General features: G+C 43.8%; 1 protein-coding gene across 1 annotated transcript; it reads left to right on the top strand.

Moving 5' to 3' along the window:
- Positions 1 to 1027: 1027 nt before the first annotated feature.
- On the top strand, positions 1028 to 11376 carry B9D1 (B9 domain containing 1). The gene is made up of 7 exons (XM_005288988.4): positions 1028 to 1217; positions 1307 to 1375; positions 2687 to 2798; positions 3499 to 3595; positions 4224 to 4286; positions 9026 to 9093; positions 9287 to 11376. The coding sequence occupies exons 1-7, from the start codon at positions 1140 to 1142 to the stop codon at positions 9430 to 9432; spliced, it is 633 nt and encodes a 210-aa protein (XP_005289045.2). The 5' UTR covers positions 1028 to 1139; the 3' UTR covers positions 9433 to 11376.
- Positions 11377 to 11687: the final 311 nt, after the last annotated feature.

Below are 11687 nucleotides of genomic sequence, written 5' to 3'. Positions count from 1 at the left end.
TTAAAAAGAAACATCAGTTTTATGAAACAAAAAAAATGAATTTCTGCCAAGTCAGCCTGTAGAGTAGGGAAGGCTGAAAGGAGTGGGTTTGTTTAGTTTGGAAAAGAGAAGACTGAGAGGGGACGTGATAGCAGTTTTCAGGTATCTAAAAGGGTGTCATAAGGAGGAGGGAGAAAACTTGTTCACCTTAGCCTCTAAGGATAGAACAAGAAGCAATGGGTTTAAACTGCAGCAAGGGAGGTCTAGGTTGGACATTAGGAAAAAGTTCCTAACTGTCAGGGTGGTTAAACACTGGAATAAATTGCCTAGGGAGGTTGTGGAATCTCCATCTCTGGAGATATTTAAGAGTAGGTTAGATAAATGTCTATCAGGGATGGTCTAGACAGTATTTGGTCCTGCCATGCGGGCAGGGGACTGGACTCGATGACCTCTCGAGGTCCCTTCCAGTCCTAGAATCTATGAATCGCGCTGGGGCCCTTTTGGTGCGTTTGCAGTGGCGGTGTCACCGTGTGGGTCCCAGGATGCTAGAGAGACACAGTGGGTAAAATAATATCTTTTATTGGACCGACTTCTGCTGGTGAAAGAGACTAGGGTGGCCAGATGTCCTGATTTTATAGGGACAGTCCTGATTTTGGGGTCTTTTTCTTATATAGGCTCCTATTACCCCCCATCCCCTGTCCCAATTTTTTACACTTGCTGTCTGGTCACCCTAAAAGAGACACGCTTCTGCTGAGTGACAGCTGGGGGTGTGTGGGGGGGTGTGAATCAGAGCAGATTGCCCTGCTGTAGCCAGGGCCCCCGCCTGGCACCACCTCCCCCATGAACCCCCCTCACTGGGCAGGGGAAAGGGCCCCCCCTTCTGTTTGGGGTGAGGGACTGGGGGGGCTCTCCTCGTAGGGGTAACACCCCCGTTCTCCTGGGGAGGGATCCCTCCCTTTGGGGAGTAAGTGAGGTGGGGGAGGGGAGACCCCTTCCCCTTTCTGGAGAGGCAGGGTTCTACCCCTTGACCTCCCGCCCCCTTCGCGCTGCGCTCCGTGGCAGGAAGTTTGGCCCGGCCGCCTCGCCGTCCGCCGGGCCGGTATCCAAGGCGGGCCGGGAGAGCGGCCCTTAGCAACGGGCCGGGATCGGCCCCCGGCGCCATGGCAGCAGCAGCCGCCGCCGCCGCAGCCCCCACCGTCTTCCTGCTCATGGTGAACGGGCAGATCGAGAGCGCCCAGGTAAGCGGGGGCTGGCCGGGCGCTCGGGATCGGCAGTAAAAGGACGGGGCTCCCCCAGGCAGTAACCTTGTCTTCCCTTTCTTCCCAAGTTCCCAGCGTTTGACGATCTCTACTGCAAGTACTGCTTCGTCTACGGCCACGACTGGGCCCCCACCACCGTAAGTGCCCCTCGAGCGCCCGCTGCATCCGCCCTTGGCTGTGCCTCCTGGAGCCGGGGCCCCAGATCCCATACCACCCGGCTGCGTTGAGTTCAATAGGTTAGGCTTGTGGGTATTGGACATGGAAGCTCCCTGGGGCAGGGACTCTGTTCTGTGTTTGTACAGCACCTAGCACAGTGGGGTCTTGGTCCAGGACTGGGGCTCCTAGATGCTACCCTAATACGAATAATACAAATAACTCAGAAAATACACACAATAGGATTTGAGGGAGGGGGATGACTACGAGTGTCTTTCCCTTTATTGTCTTGGAAAGGTGGAGTGGTCTAGTGCAGGGGTTCTCAACCTTTTTCTTTCTGAGCCCCCCCCCCCCCCAACATGTTATAAAAACTCCACGACCCAGTTGTGCCTCAACTACTTTTTTTCTGCATATAAAAGCCAGAGCCGGCATTAGGGGGTAGCAAGCAAGGCTATTGCCCGGGGCCCCACAAAGCTAAGTTGCTCAGGCTTCAACTTCAGCCCCAGGTAGCAGGGTTCAGGGCCCTGGGCTTCAGCTCCACATGGCAGGGCTTCGGCTTTCTGACCTGGGCCCCAGCGAGTCTAACCCTGGGCCTGCTTGGCGGACCCCTGAAACCTGTTCGTGGCCGACCAGGGGGCCCCAGACCCCTGGTTGAGAACCACTGGTCTAGTGAATTGAGCACAGCCCTGGGAATATATCCTGAACTCTAATACCATCTCTGCCTCTGAATTTTGAGCAAGTCATTTCACTTTTCTGTGTTTTATTATTCCCTCATTTAGAAAATGAGATGAATTATTCCTTCCCCTCTTCACAGAGGAAGTGCAGAGATCTATTAATGTTGATACAGTGCTTTGAAAAACTAGAATGCTGTGTATGTGCTGTGTGTTGTTGGTTTAGTTATACTTATCCCTTTTTTTGTGGTTTACATATTCAAAACATTTCTGTTCGTTATTATGAATCCAGTCAATGCTTTTCATAAATGTTGATAAGATTAGCTACTTGCAAATTAGTAGGAATAAGGGTCAGATTTTAAATGGGTTTAATTTTGCATCAATTTGTACGCCCAACCCTGCATTTGCACATGCAAAATATTGTATGTACAAATTGAAGGGAAGGAGCTTTGGTTATTAAAAATGTAAGCTCTTTGGTGCAGGGACTGGAACTTGGCCCTGATGGTCTGTCTATAAACGGGCAGAGAAGTTTTATATTCGTTATAAGCATATGCACTTTCCACTCTGTAATGTGAGTAAATATCAGCAGCTTGTATTTGTACAATATGTAAGCTCTTGTTTTAGGGTTTGGAAGAGGGAATATCTCAGATCACCTCTAAAAACAGAGATGCACAGCAAGCCCTTGTGTGGAATTTTCCAATTGACATCACCTTTAAAAGTACTAACCCCTCTGGCTGTAAGTAAACCACAAAGAAGATGTATGGCTGAATACAGGTATTTGGTACGTGAAGATTGTAGTTCTGGAATGGTAGGCTGAGAGTCCTTTGATGCATCTTCATAGCATATGCTGGCATGACCTTCTGAATAAGGGAGACTATGTTCCAGGAATTGTTGGAGAGTCACAAATATGCATGGTTCTGCATGTCACCTTTTACCTTGTGAATGAAGGAAAGCCCAACATTATAGATTAATTTTTGACTTTTGTTCTATTGAGTCCAGTTTGTGTTTTCTCTTGATGGTGCTTTTAGGCAAATCATTTTTTTTTTAAAGTTTCCCAAGATTAAATTACTGTGGGCTACCCCTTTATCATTTCTGGCAATTAAACTTGCTTGGAATAGATTCTGTGCACTCTGAGGGGTACCAGATTTCTTTTAATCTTTTAAAATTACCTTTCCTGAATGAGACTATTTCTTAGAAACCAGAAAGCTTTACTCTAATTCAATAATACAGTTAGCACTGTTTGCTTTCTTATACCCACTGGCTTTTAGTTCCCTAATACAGGTAAATAAATACATTTTTGGACCTGCAGTTCTTGACACTTGCTTTCAGGTAATGTTAAATAACAGTAAATTAGGAATGAGTTTAAGAAATTATAGGGCCATCTCCATCCCCTTCCTTGTCCTTGCCCTTATATTAACTCCTATTTTCTTTTTAAGGGCCACAAATAGTGGTAAGTGTCTATGGACCTGATCTTTTTGGAAATGATGTTGTCCGAGGTTATGGAGCTGTTCATGTTCCGTTCACACCTGGAAGGTGGGTTAATGATGGTTATTGTTTTGGTTTCAAATATTCCTCCCAAATACAATTTGATCTCCGCTCCCTCTTGTTGTATTTTCTAAAGTAAAATAATCAGAGCCAAAATAAGTGCCGCCCAAGTGTCTCTCTAATTTGCTTACACATAGGTATGGAATCTATTCTCTGGCACAAGCCTTGGTCATTGGACCTGAGCCTTGTTGCTTTTTATTTAGTGCAGGTTTAGTTTTAATTTGTGGATGGGGGAGGGCAGTTGAACAAACTGGTCCAGATCCTCAAAGCGATTGAGGCACCAAACCCCCATTGCTTTCAGTGGGAGCTAGGCACCTAAATGCCTTGGAGGATCTGGGCCTGCAAGTCTTCACTTCAGCACTGTCATGTCTGTTGGGGGGACTGCACCGCTTTGGGTTTGAAGATGCTCCCCTAGCTGGCCTCTCTCTTGTGCCCTTTGGAAGTTCCCCATGCAAGCTGTACCTAGGCAAGTTTGAGTTCATTACTTACAAATTACCTTTGAATATCTCACATTTTTTAAATCTGTATTTGGACTTTCATTATCATAATAAATACAGGAGTATTGGAAATTGGCATTAGGTGTATTTCATCTCTCTCTTTATCAATTCCGTTTCAGTCATAGAAGAACCATTCCTATGTTTGTTCCAGAATCCACATCTAAGCTGCAAAAAATTACAAGGTAATAATTAAAGGTGTTATTGGTAACATGCGAAAGGACATTTTTGTTTTAATTGCTGGTGTCTCTGACTGCTCAGTATGTGCACGGACTTGTGAGTTTTTGTAAGGTTAAAGACATTCCTGTGAGTTTCATGGACAATGTGGCTTTATCCATCAAAGCTTTACTCTAAAATTTAATTTGCTGTATTCCTGCCAAGATAGACCTATGTCTTTTTGAAAAGTAGCCACCAAATGATAACAAGGCAAACAACCACACGTTCCCTTCTATTCTCTGAAGCTTCCAAAAGAAAAAACATTGACACTGATGAAATTGTGCTAGTAAGAGTTCAAAGCAAACTGGCTTCCTACGTAGAACTGAAGTAAACGCGTTCATTTCTTTCTAGAATAGATTTCACTAGTATTACACTTATTTTTCTTCATGTAATTCAGCAACATCTGCTGCAGGAATTACTCCATAAGGAAAACAATCATTATGAGGATGCAGAATGTTAAGTACAGCATAATATGTTTTAAAAATATAATTGGACTGTTCCACAAGGGACGTTTTTACATTCTAAGAATGAGTGTCTGAATTTATTGGTTGTAATCAGTTCTTTTTCTTGAACGGTAACTGCCTCTTTTACCTATATACATGAATTTTTATTGTTTTCCTCCATCATTTTTCCCCTCCATCCTGTCATAAAATATCAGTATTTAAGAGCCAGAACTGATGGACACCTTGGGCTTCACAGGAAACGCTTGTAGAAAATAGGACATCTCATATCCAGCTGCAGTGGGCACGTGGTTAAGGTGTTAGTCCTGAAACCCATTGGGATGTCTTTGTGCACGTCTGAGTCCTGTCCACAGTAGCTCTGGTTTAGGGAGCAGTGTGTCCTAGTGGGTAGAGCACTGGACTGTGTCTCAGGAACCTGGGTTCTATTCCTGACTTGGCCACTGGCGTGCTGGGTGACCTTGGGCATAGGCGCCGACTCCGTGGGTGCTGCAGGGCTGGAGCACCCACAGGGAAAAATTAGCAGGTGCTCCGCACCCATTGGCAGCCAAGCTCCCCCGGCACCCACCCCCTCCTCACCACCTCCTCCCCTGAGCGTGCCGTGTCCCTGCTCCTCCCCCTCCCAGCGCTTCCCTCCCACCACCTAACAGCTGTTTGGTGGCGCTTAGGGCTTTCCGCGGGGGAGGGGAGGGGGAGAAGTGGGGACATGGCACACTCAGGGGAGGAGGTGGTAAAGAGGAGGGGTGGGGACATGGGGGAAGGGGGTGGAATTGGGGCAGGGCGAGGGTGGGGCAAGGGCGGGGCCAGGGGCGGGGGGGAGTCGAGCACCCATGGGGCAGACGGGAAGTCGCCCAGGGTCATAGGCGCCAAGTCATTTCACCTCTGTGTTTCAATTTCCCCATCTATAAAATTGGCGTAATGATGCTTATCTCCTTTGTAAAACACTTTGAGATCTATTCATGACAAGTGATGATAAAATTATGATGATGAGAGCTAGGAATTATTATTTAATTGAAGGGGACCTGGGCATTGAAATCCATTAGGCAGCTATGGAAATCAGCCTCCATGTGTAAAGAATGGGTTTAATTTTAAAAAAACTCTTGAGTTACTTGGAAGTACAAGTCTCATTGACAGTCACTTACGTGCTTTTGAAAATTCCTTGCAATGGCAATAATTTGCCCCATTTTACAGTTGTGGAAATCTAAGACACGGGGACTACAAGACTTGTCCTTCATTGTGCAGCAAATTAGGGTCAAGACTGTCATTAGAATCCAAATTTTCTCTCTCCCAATGGGGGCTGTGGGAAGGGCAGGCCGAGGGATGTGCTGGCCGCCCTTCCCGCAGCCCCCATTGGCCTGGGACGGCGAACCACAGCCAGTGGGAGCTGCGATCGGCTGAACCTGTGGATGCTGCAGATAAACAAACCGGCCCGGCCTGCCAGCGGCTTTCTCTGGCGGGCCACATGCCAAAGGTTGCCGATCCCTGCACTAGACCTAACAGTATACCTGCTGTAAGAATCTACAATATGCTTGGCTACTGTGCATCTTGTCTACTTAAAAATCTAATCTGTTTGAGTAACTGTATTCCCTTTTGTGCAATAAAATCAGAAGGCAAGATGCATTCAGTCCGTAGCCACTGATCTTGCGCTGCAGATGGCTCTTTTATTGGTTTTTAGTAAATTGTCAGGTGACATCCTGATAATGATGCATTGATTGCTGGAAAAACTCATATTCACTCTCCCTCCAACTGGTTAATTCTGAATTTCTGCTACTGACCAGCTGTGGTGGGTGGAAATTACACATTGAAACAAGCTGTAGATGATTAGTACATTGTCAGAATTTGGCTTCTTGAAACTGGTGATGAAGTGGGACTGTTAGAGGTTTCTTGAGCCCCAATACTACTGCTCCTGTTATAAACTTTATTTGTTCTGATTAACTTATATTAACTATTGCATGGTACATGGAATTTGGTATGGCTTTTTGCAACTCTGTTAAAGGAATGGCTCTTTGAGGTCATGTGCAGCTGGTCTAGACACTGCATTGTGCAGTGAATCCAGATTTGGTCTGTCTGTTCTTCAGAATTAAACTGAATTGTCCACTAGTCCCTTCCTCCTTGTGCAGGAAAGGGCCACACACATTGGCGGAATTCCCTCTAGTCTGTCTTAGTGAAGATTCCATCATTCATACTCCAGAAGTAACTGTTTTCTCTGAGCTAATTGAACATTTCAGACAGATTTGTCCATCTATCTTAAAAGCAGTGATCCAGAGGGGAAACATTTTCTAGAGTCCCAGAGTTCGTTTGTGAAATATCACAGGGTCCTGAGTTCAATTCAGCTGTTGTAATGTCTCTGACAATAGAGCTTGAAATATACCAGCCATGCAGGATAGAAACACCTTATGGGATGATTTGGGCTATTTGTTGAATAGGCTAGTAGTGCATAACGTGGAGTTAGGATGTAAAGTAGCAGGGATATAGCTGAGTTTAAAGAGGGAGAGTTGTAATCAGGTAGGGCAGGTTAGCCTCTGTATGTTTTAATAAACACATCAATGTAGTATAATCATGACAGCACTGCAACTACTTCTCTTTTTGCCAGATGAAAACTTCTGGCACCAGAGAACAAACTGTACTGCCTCAGATATGTATATTAAAGAAAGAAAAAACAGAATTCTTCCCAAAGTCTGGGCAGCTTTTTAACCTTCAATTGGCCTATTATGGCACTGTCCGTATATTGTGTTAGAAATTGCTTTATGGTAGAGTAGCGTAGAAATGCGATAGATAATGGGGATTTTAAAATATGAGTGAAAGGATCAGGAGGGGAGGAAGGAAAGCATTTCATAATATTTCGATGGCTGAGCGTTTCCTTTATGAGGCAGCTAGAATAGAACCAGCGGTGTGAGGACTTACATTATTTTAATTTGTGATCTGTGGGCAAATTTAAACCCTGGTTTACTGTGGTTAATCAAAGAACTTCCACTGAGAGTAAACACTTCCTAATTTTAGCATGCTAATCTTTAACGATCAGATTGTGATAGAATCATAGACACCTCAACATTAGTGGTACTGTACTCCACAAGTAAGTAGTGCCATTCATTTCAATAGGACTTTTTGCAGCATAAGATATTACTCAATGTGCCTGATCCAGTGCTCAATGAAGTCAACAGAAGGACTTGCATTGCATTCAATATACAGTGTGAGCAGGTGTATCGCAATCTGTCCTTAAATTAGTCTTAAAATACTGCTGTAAAAAGCAACAGAGGGTCCTGTGACACCTTTAAGACTAACAGAAGTATTGGGAGCATAAGCTTTCGTGGGTAAGAACCTCACTTCTTCAGATGCAAGACAGATTTCCATTCCATATGGCTAAATGCAGTGCCTTGCATGGTGTCCAGTATCAGAGGGGTAGCCGTGTTAGTCTGAATCTGTAAAAAGCAACAGAGGGTCCTGTGGCACCTTTAAGACTAACAGAAGTATTGGGAGCATAAGCTTTTGTGGGTAAGAACCTCACTTCTTCAGATGCAAGACAGGCAAGTGAGGTTCTTACCCACGAAAGCTTATGCTCCCAATACTTCTGTTAGTCTTAAAGGTGCCACAGGACCCTCTGTTGCTTTTTACAGATTCAGACTAACACGGCTACCCCTCTGATACTTGCTGTAAATAAGTTAGCCAAAGGCTTTTATTTTCTGTAGGCCAGCCACCCACCCAAAGGATGATCTATAAAGGAATGGTGCAGCATATACTTGCACAAATTTCTCCTGAATGAGGACTCATGGACATAACTTTTTCCCTGTCTTATGTATATTTGTTATAGCTGTTAGGTCCCCCCCCCCCCGATCCTTAAAATTAGGTGTTATTAAAATATCTTTGACATAAACTGACCCTCCCTAACCCAGAAATAACTTAAACTTAACGTCTGACGAAGTGGGTATTCACCCACGAAAGCTTATGCTCCAATATGTCTGTTAGTCTATAAGGTGCCACAGGACTCTGTCGCTTTTTAAATTTAATAGAATGTAGGTGAAATTAGGAAAAAAGGAAAACTGGTCAATAATCCAGAGGTGACATTTATCTTTGATCAAAGTAGATAAGTAGCAAGGAGGGGAAAATGTATCAAGCTTTAAAAATTCCTACTATGAACAGGGGGAAACATATTTTTTTTATTTCGGTGCATACAATGAACCTTTCTTATAACAATTCTAAATGCTACCAAGTATGACACATCACTGAGTTGTTTTCTTTTCTCCTTCTCCAAGTTGGCTTATAGGAAGACATCCAGAGTTCACTGACCCAAAAGTGGTAGCGCAGGGAGAAGGCCGAGAAGGTAAATGATCAGGAATTACTGTCTCTAACTCCTCTATGACTATGGACCAGATCTTGGCCAGTCCGTTTCTTTGTTAATGCTTTAGGAGGTTAATTGAGCGTATTAAGAACAACCACATCCTGGTATTCTGTGGGACATCTAATGACTGTTCAACCAGCTTTACTGGCTAATGGTGTTGTCCTCCTATTTCTAGTGATCACGGTGCGATCCCAAGGCTTCGTGACCATTTCCTTCAATGTGGTGACTAAAGACATGAAGAAACTGGGCTATGACGTAAGCCCATCAGACATGCAGAACCCTTCAGTGGTGTCTCTTACAGATGGGATTCATAACCATTGAAAATCTCCCCTCTGCCCTCCCCAATCATTTAAAGGCACACGTGGGAGGCGAGCACCATACTTGTACTGATTTTCTATTTTTATATGACAGCTCAAGCCATAAGGTGTGTTGCAAAATACCTTTCTATCATAACCTTTTGTACATTTTTTTAGTTAATGAATAGCCAGTTTACATTTGTTTTTAAAAAAATGGTTTCATGTATTCCAAACATCAGTGCAGACCTAAAATTGTTTACGAATGGTATTGAAGTGGTAGTGGGAAATTCAGATTGCAATACCGTCCAAAAGGAAGGGAATCGGAGACGATTTCAGTGGCACATTCATGCACGTTCTTCTGCGAAAGCAACAAAAAAGTGCTTTGTTTTAGGGGGAGGGGAAAATTCACAGAGAGTTAAGTGTTTAATATCCCCTTGCTTTATGCATTTACCTCTCATTGGCACCATTGAGATTTAAGTGCAGCTGTTGAGGGAGAAATAGATCTCAGTGTGAGGATCTGGAAAAGAGCACACAGCCTGAGTAAACAGGACGTGCACTCAGCCATAAGCAATGGGGAATCCGCTGGCCCACCTTGTTACAGATCCCCTCTGCTGTAAGGGATTGCCAGGAGTAGCAGTCAGGGCCACCTCTTCCTGGTTATGCAACTACTCTGAAACCTTTCTGGAATTTGTGCATTTTCTTTGTTACTGCTGAAGGTACTTCTCCCCTTGTCTTCTTAGCCCAGCTCTTCCATTTGCTTCATTCCACAGTAAGCTAAAGTAATAACTCTGTGATGATGGCAATGAAATGAGTGTGCTATCACAAATCCAGCGTTCTAATGACAGTCCAGGATAGGCTGTGAGGCAGGTAATTGTTTATATGGGTGCTATGCCATGGCTTTCAGTAACCAACAAACATGGTAAGGAAAATAACGTGCTGAATTTCAAGTTTGATTCATGAAGGTTTTCCTCACTGTTTGTATAACCTTAGAAATTGTCATCATGTTGTTTCTTGTTACAGTACATGGCAACAGCTCCAAAGCTAACACACTATTCTCAGCAGGCTGCAGTTTGAGGGTACAAAGAGAGGCCTTCATTCCGAGGATATGTCTACACTGCAATAAAAGAGCAGTGGGCAAGGCCGCAGCTGGCCTAGGTCAGCTGACTTGTGCTGCGGGTCTATAAGGTTGCTGCGTAGATGTTTGGGCTCGGGCTGGAGTCCTGGTTCTGAGACCCTGCAAGGGGGGTGGGTCTCAAAGCCCAGGTGCCAGACCGAGCCCAAACATCTACGCTGCCAATGTTAGCCCTGCAGCCCAAGCCTGAGTCAGCTGACCCGGCCGCTGAGACTCAGTGCCGTGGGTTTTTTACTGCAGTGTAGACGTACCCTGAATGTCCTCCCTTCCCTGACCTTTCACATGACTGTCCGCTAAGCTGATACCGGAGCTCTGCATTTGGATTGAATAAACCCAAATAGCTAAATATTTATCTTTTGTGTGCTTTTTTTTCCTTAAGGGAACCATTTATTAGTCCAAAGTAACACAAGCTCTAGTCTTCTTATGATCTTTCCACCATCCTTTGTGTCCAAACTACAGAACTTAAATCCATAGCGAGACGTGATTATTTAGTCAATTTGAGAGACTATATTTGGGTACATGGTTTGCAAATTTTGATTTCAAATACCATGAGAAGACCAGACTTAATATTATTTCACCCTATTTATAAGTCACTGAAACATTAAAAAGCCTTTGGAAAAACAAGCACAAAGAAAAACAAATTTTGAACCACTGCACATCCACAGTAATATTAAATAAAGCGTGCTATTTATAGTACTAGAATTCCTTATGCACGTAAACCTGTACACTATGAACACTGTGTTTTGTAAATATAAATGATGAAGATCTTGTAAAGCACCTTGGAATTTTGCTCTGTTCCTTAATCATTTTGTACTTTTATAAATGATTTTACAAATGTATGGTGTACAAATTATTTTTCATACATTAGCTCTTGTTCTCTATCTTCATTGTGCTTTTTGAATATAACAGTAACACCCATTATAATTAGCTGTTCTACAACAAAGCCACAACTGAGCTCAAATCAATCAGACTATTTTTCCTGTTTATTGGCTGCTGTAGGAGAAAGAGAGATTGGTTTGTTTTTTTTAAATAGCTAGTCGGTTACAATGGTGAGGGTAGCCATATAAGTACCTTGATGGACCAGATTTGAAATGTATGAAAAGCAGAGATAAATAATGTAGCACAAGTGAAATATAATACACTGGAGA

This window comes from Chrysemys picta, chromosome 10 (genome assembly GCF_011386835.1).
Source record: "Chrysemys picta bellii isolate R12L10 chromosome 10, ASM1138683v2, whole genome shotgun sequence".
NCBI lineage: Eukaryota > Metazoa > Chordata > Testudines > Emydidae > Chrysemys > Chrysemys picta.
This window is presented reverse-complemented; position numbering and strand designations above follow the sequence as displayed.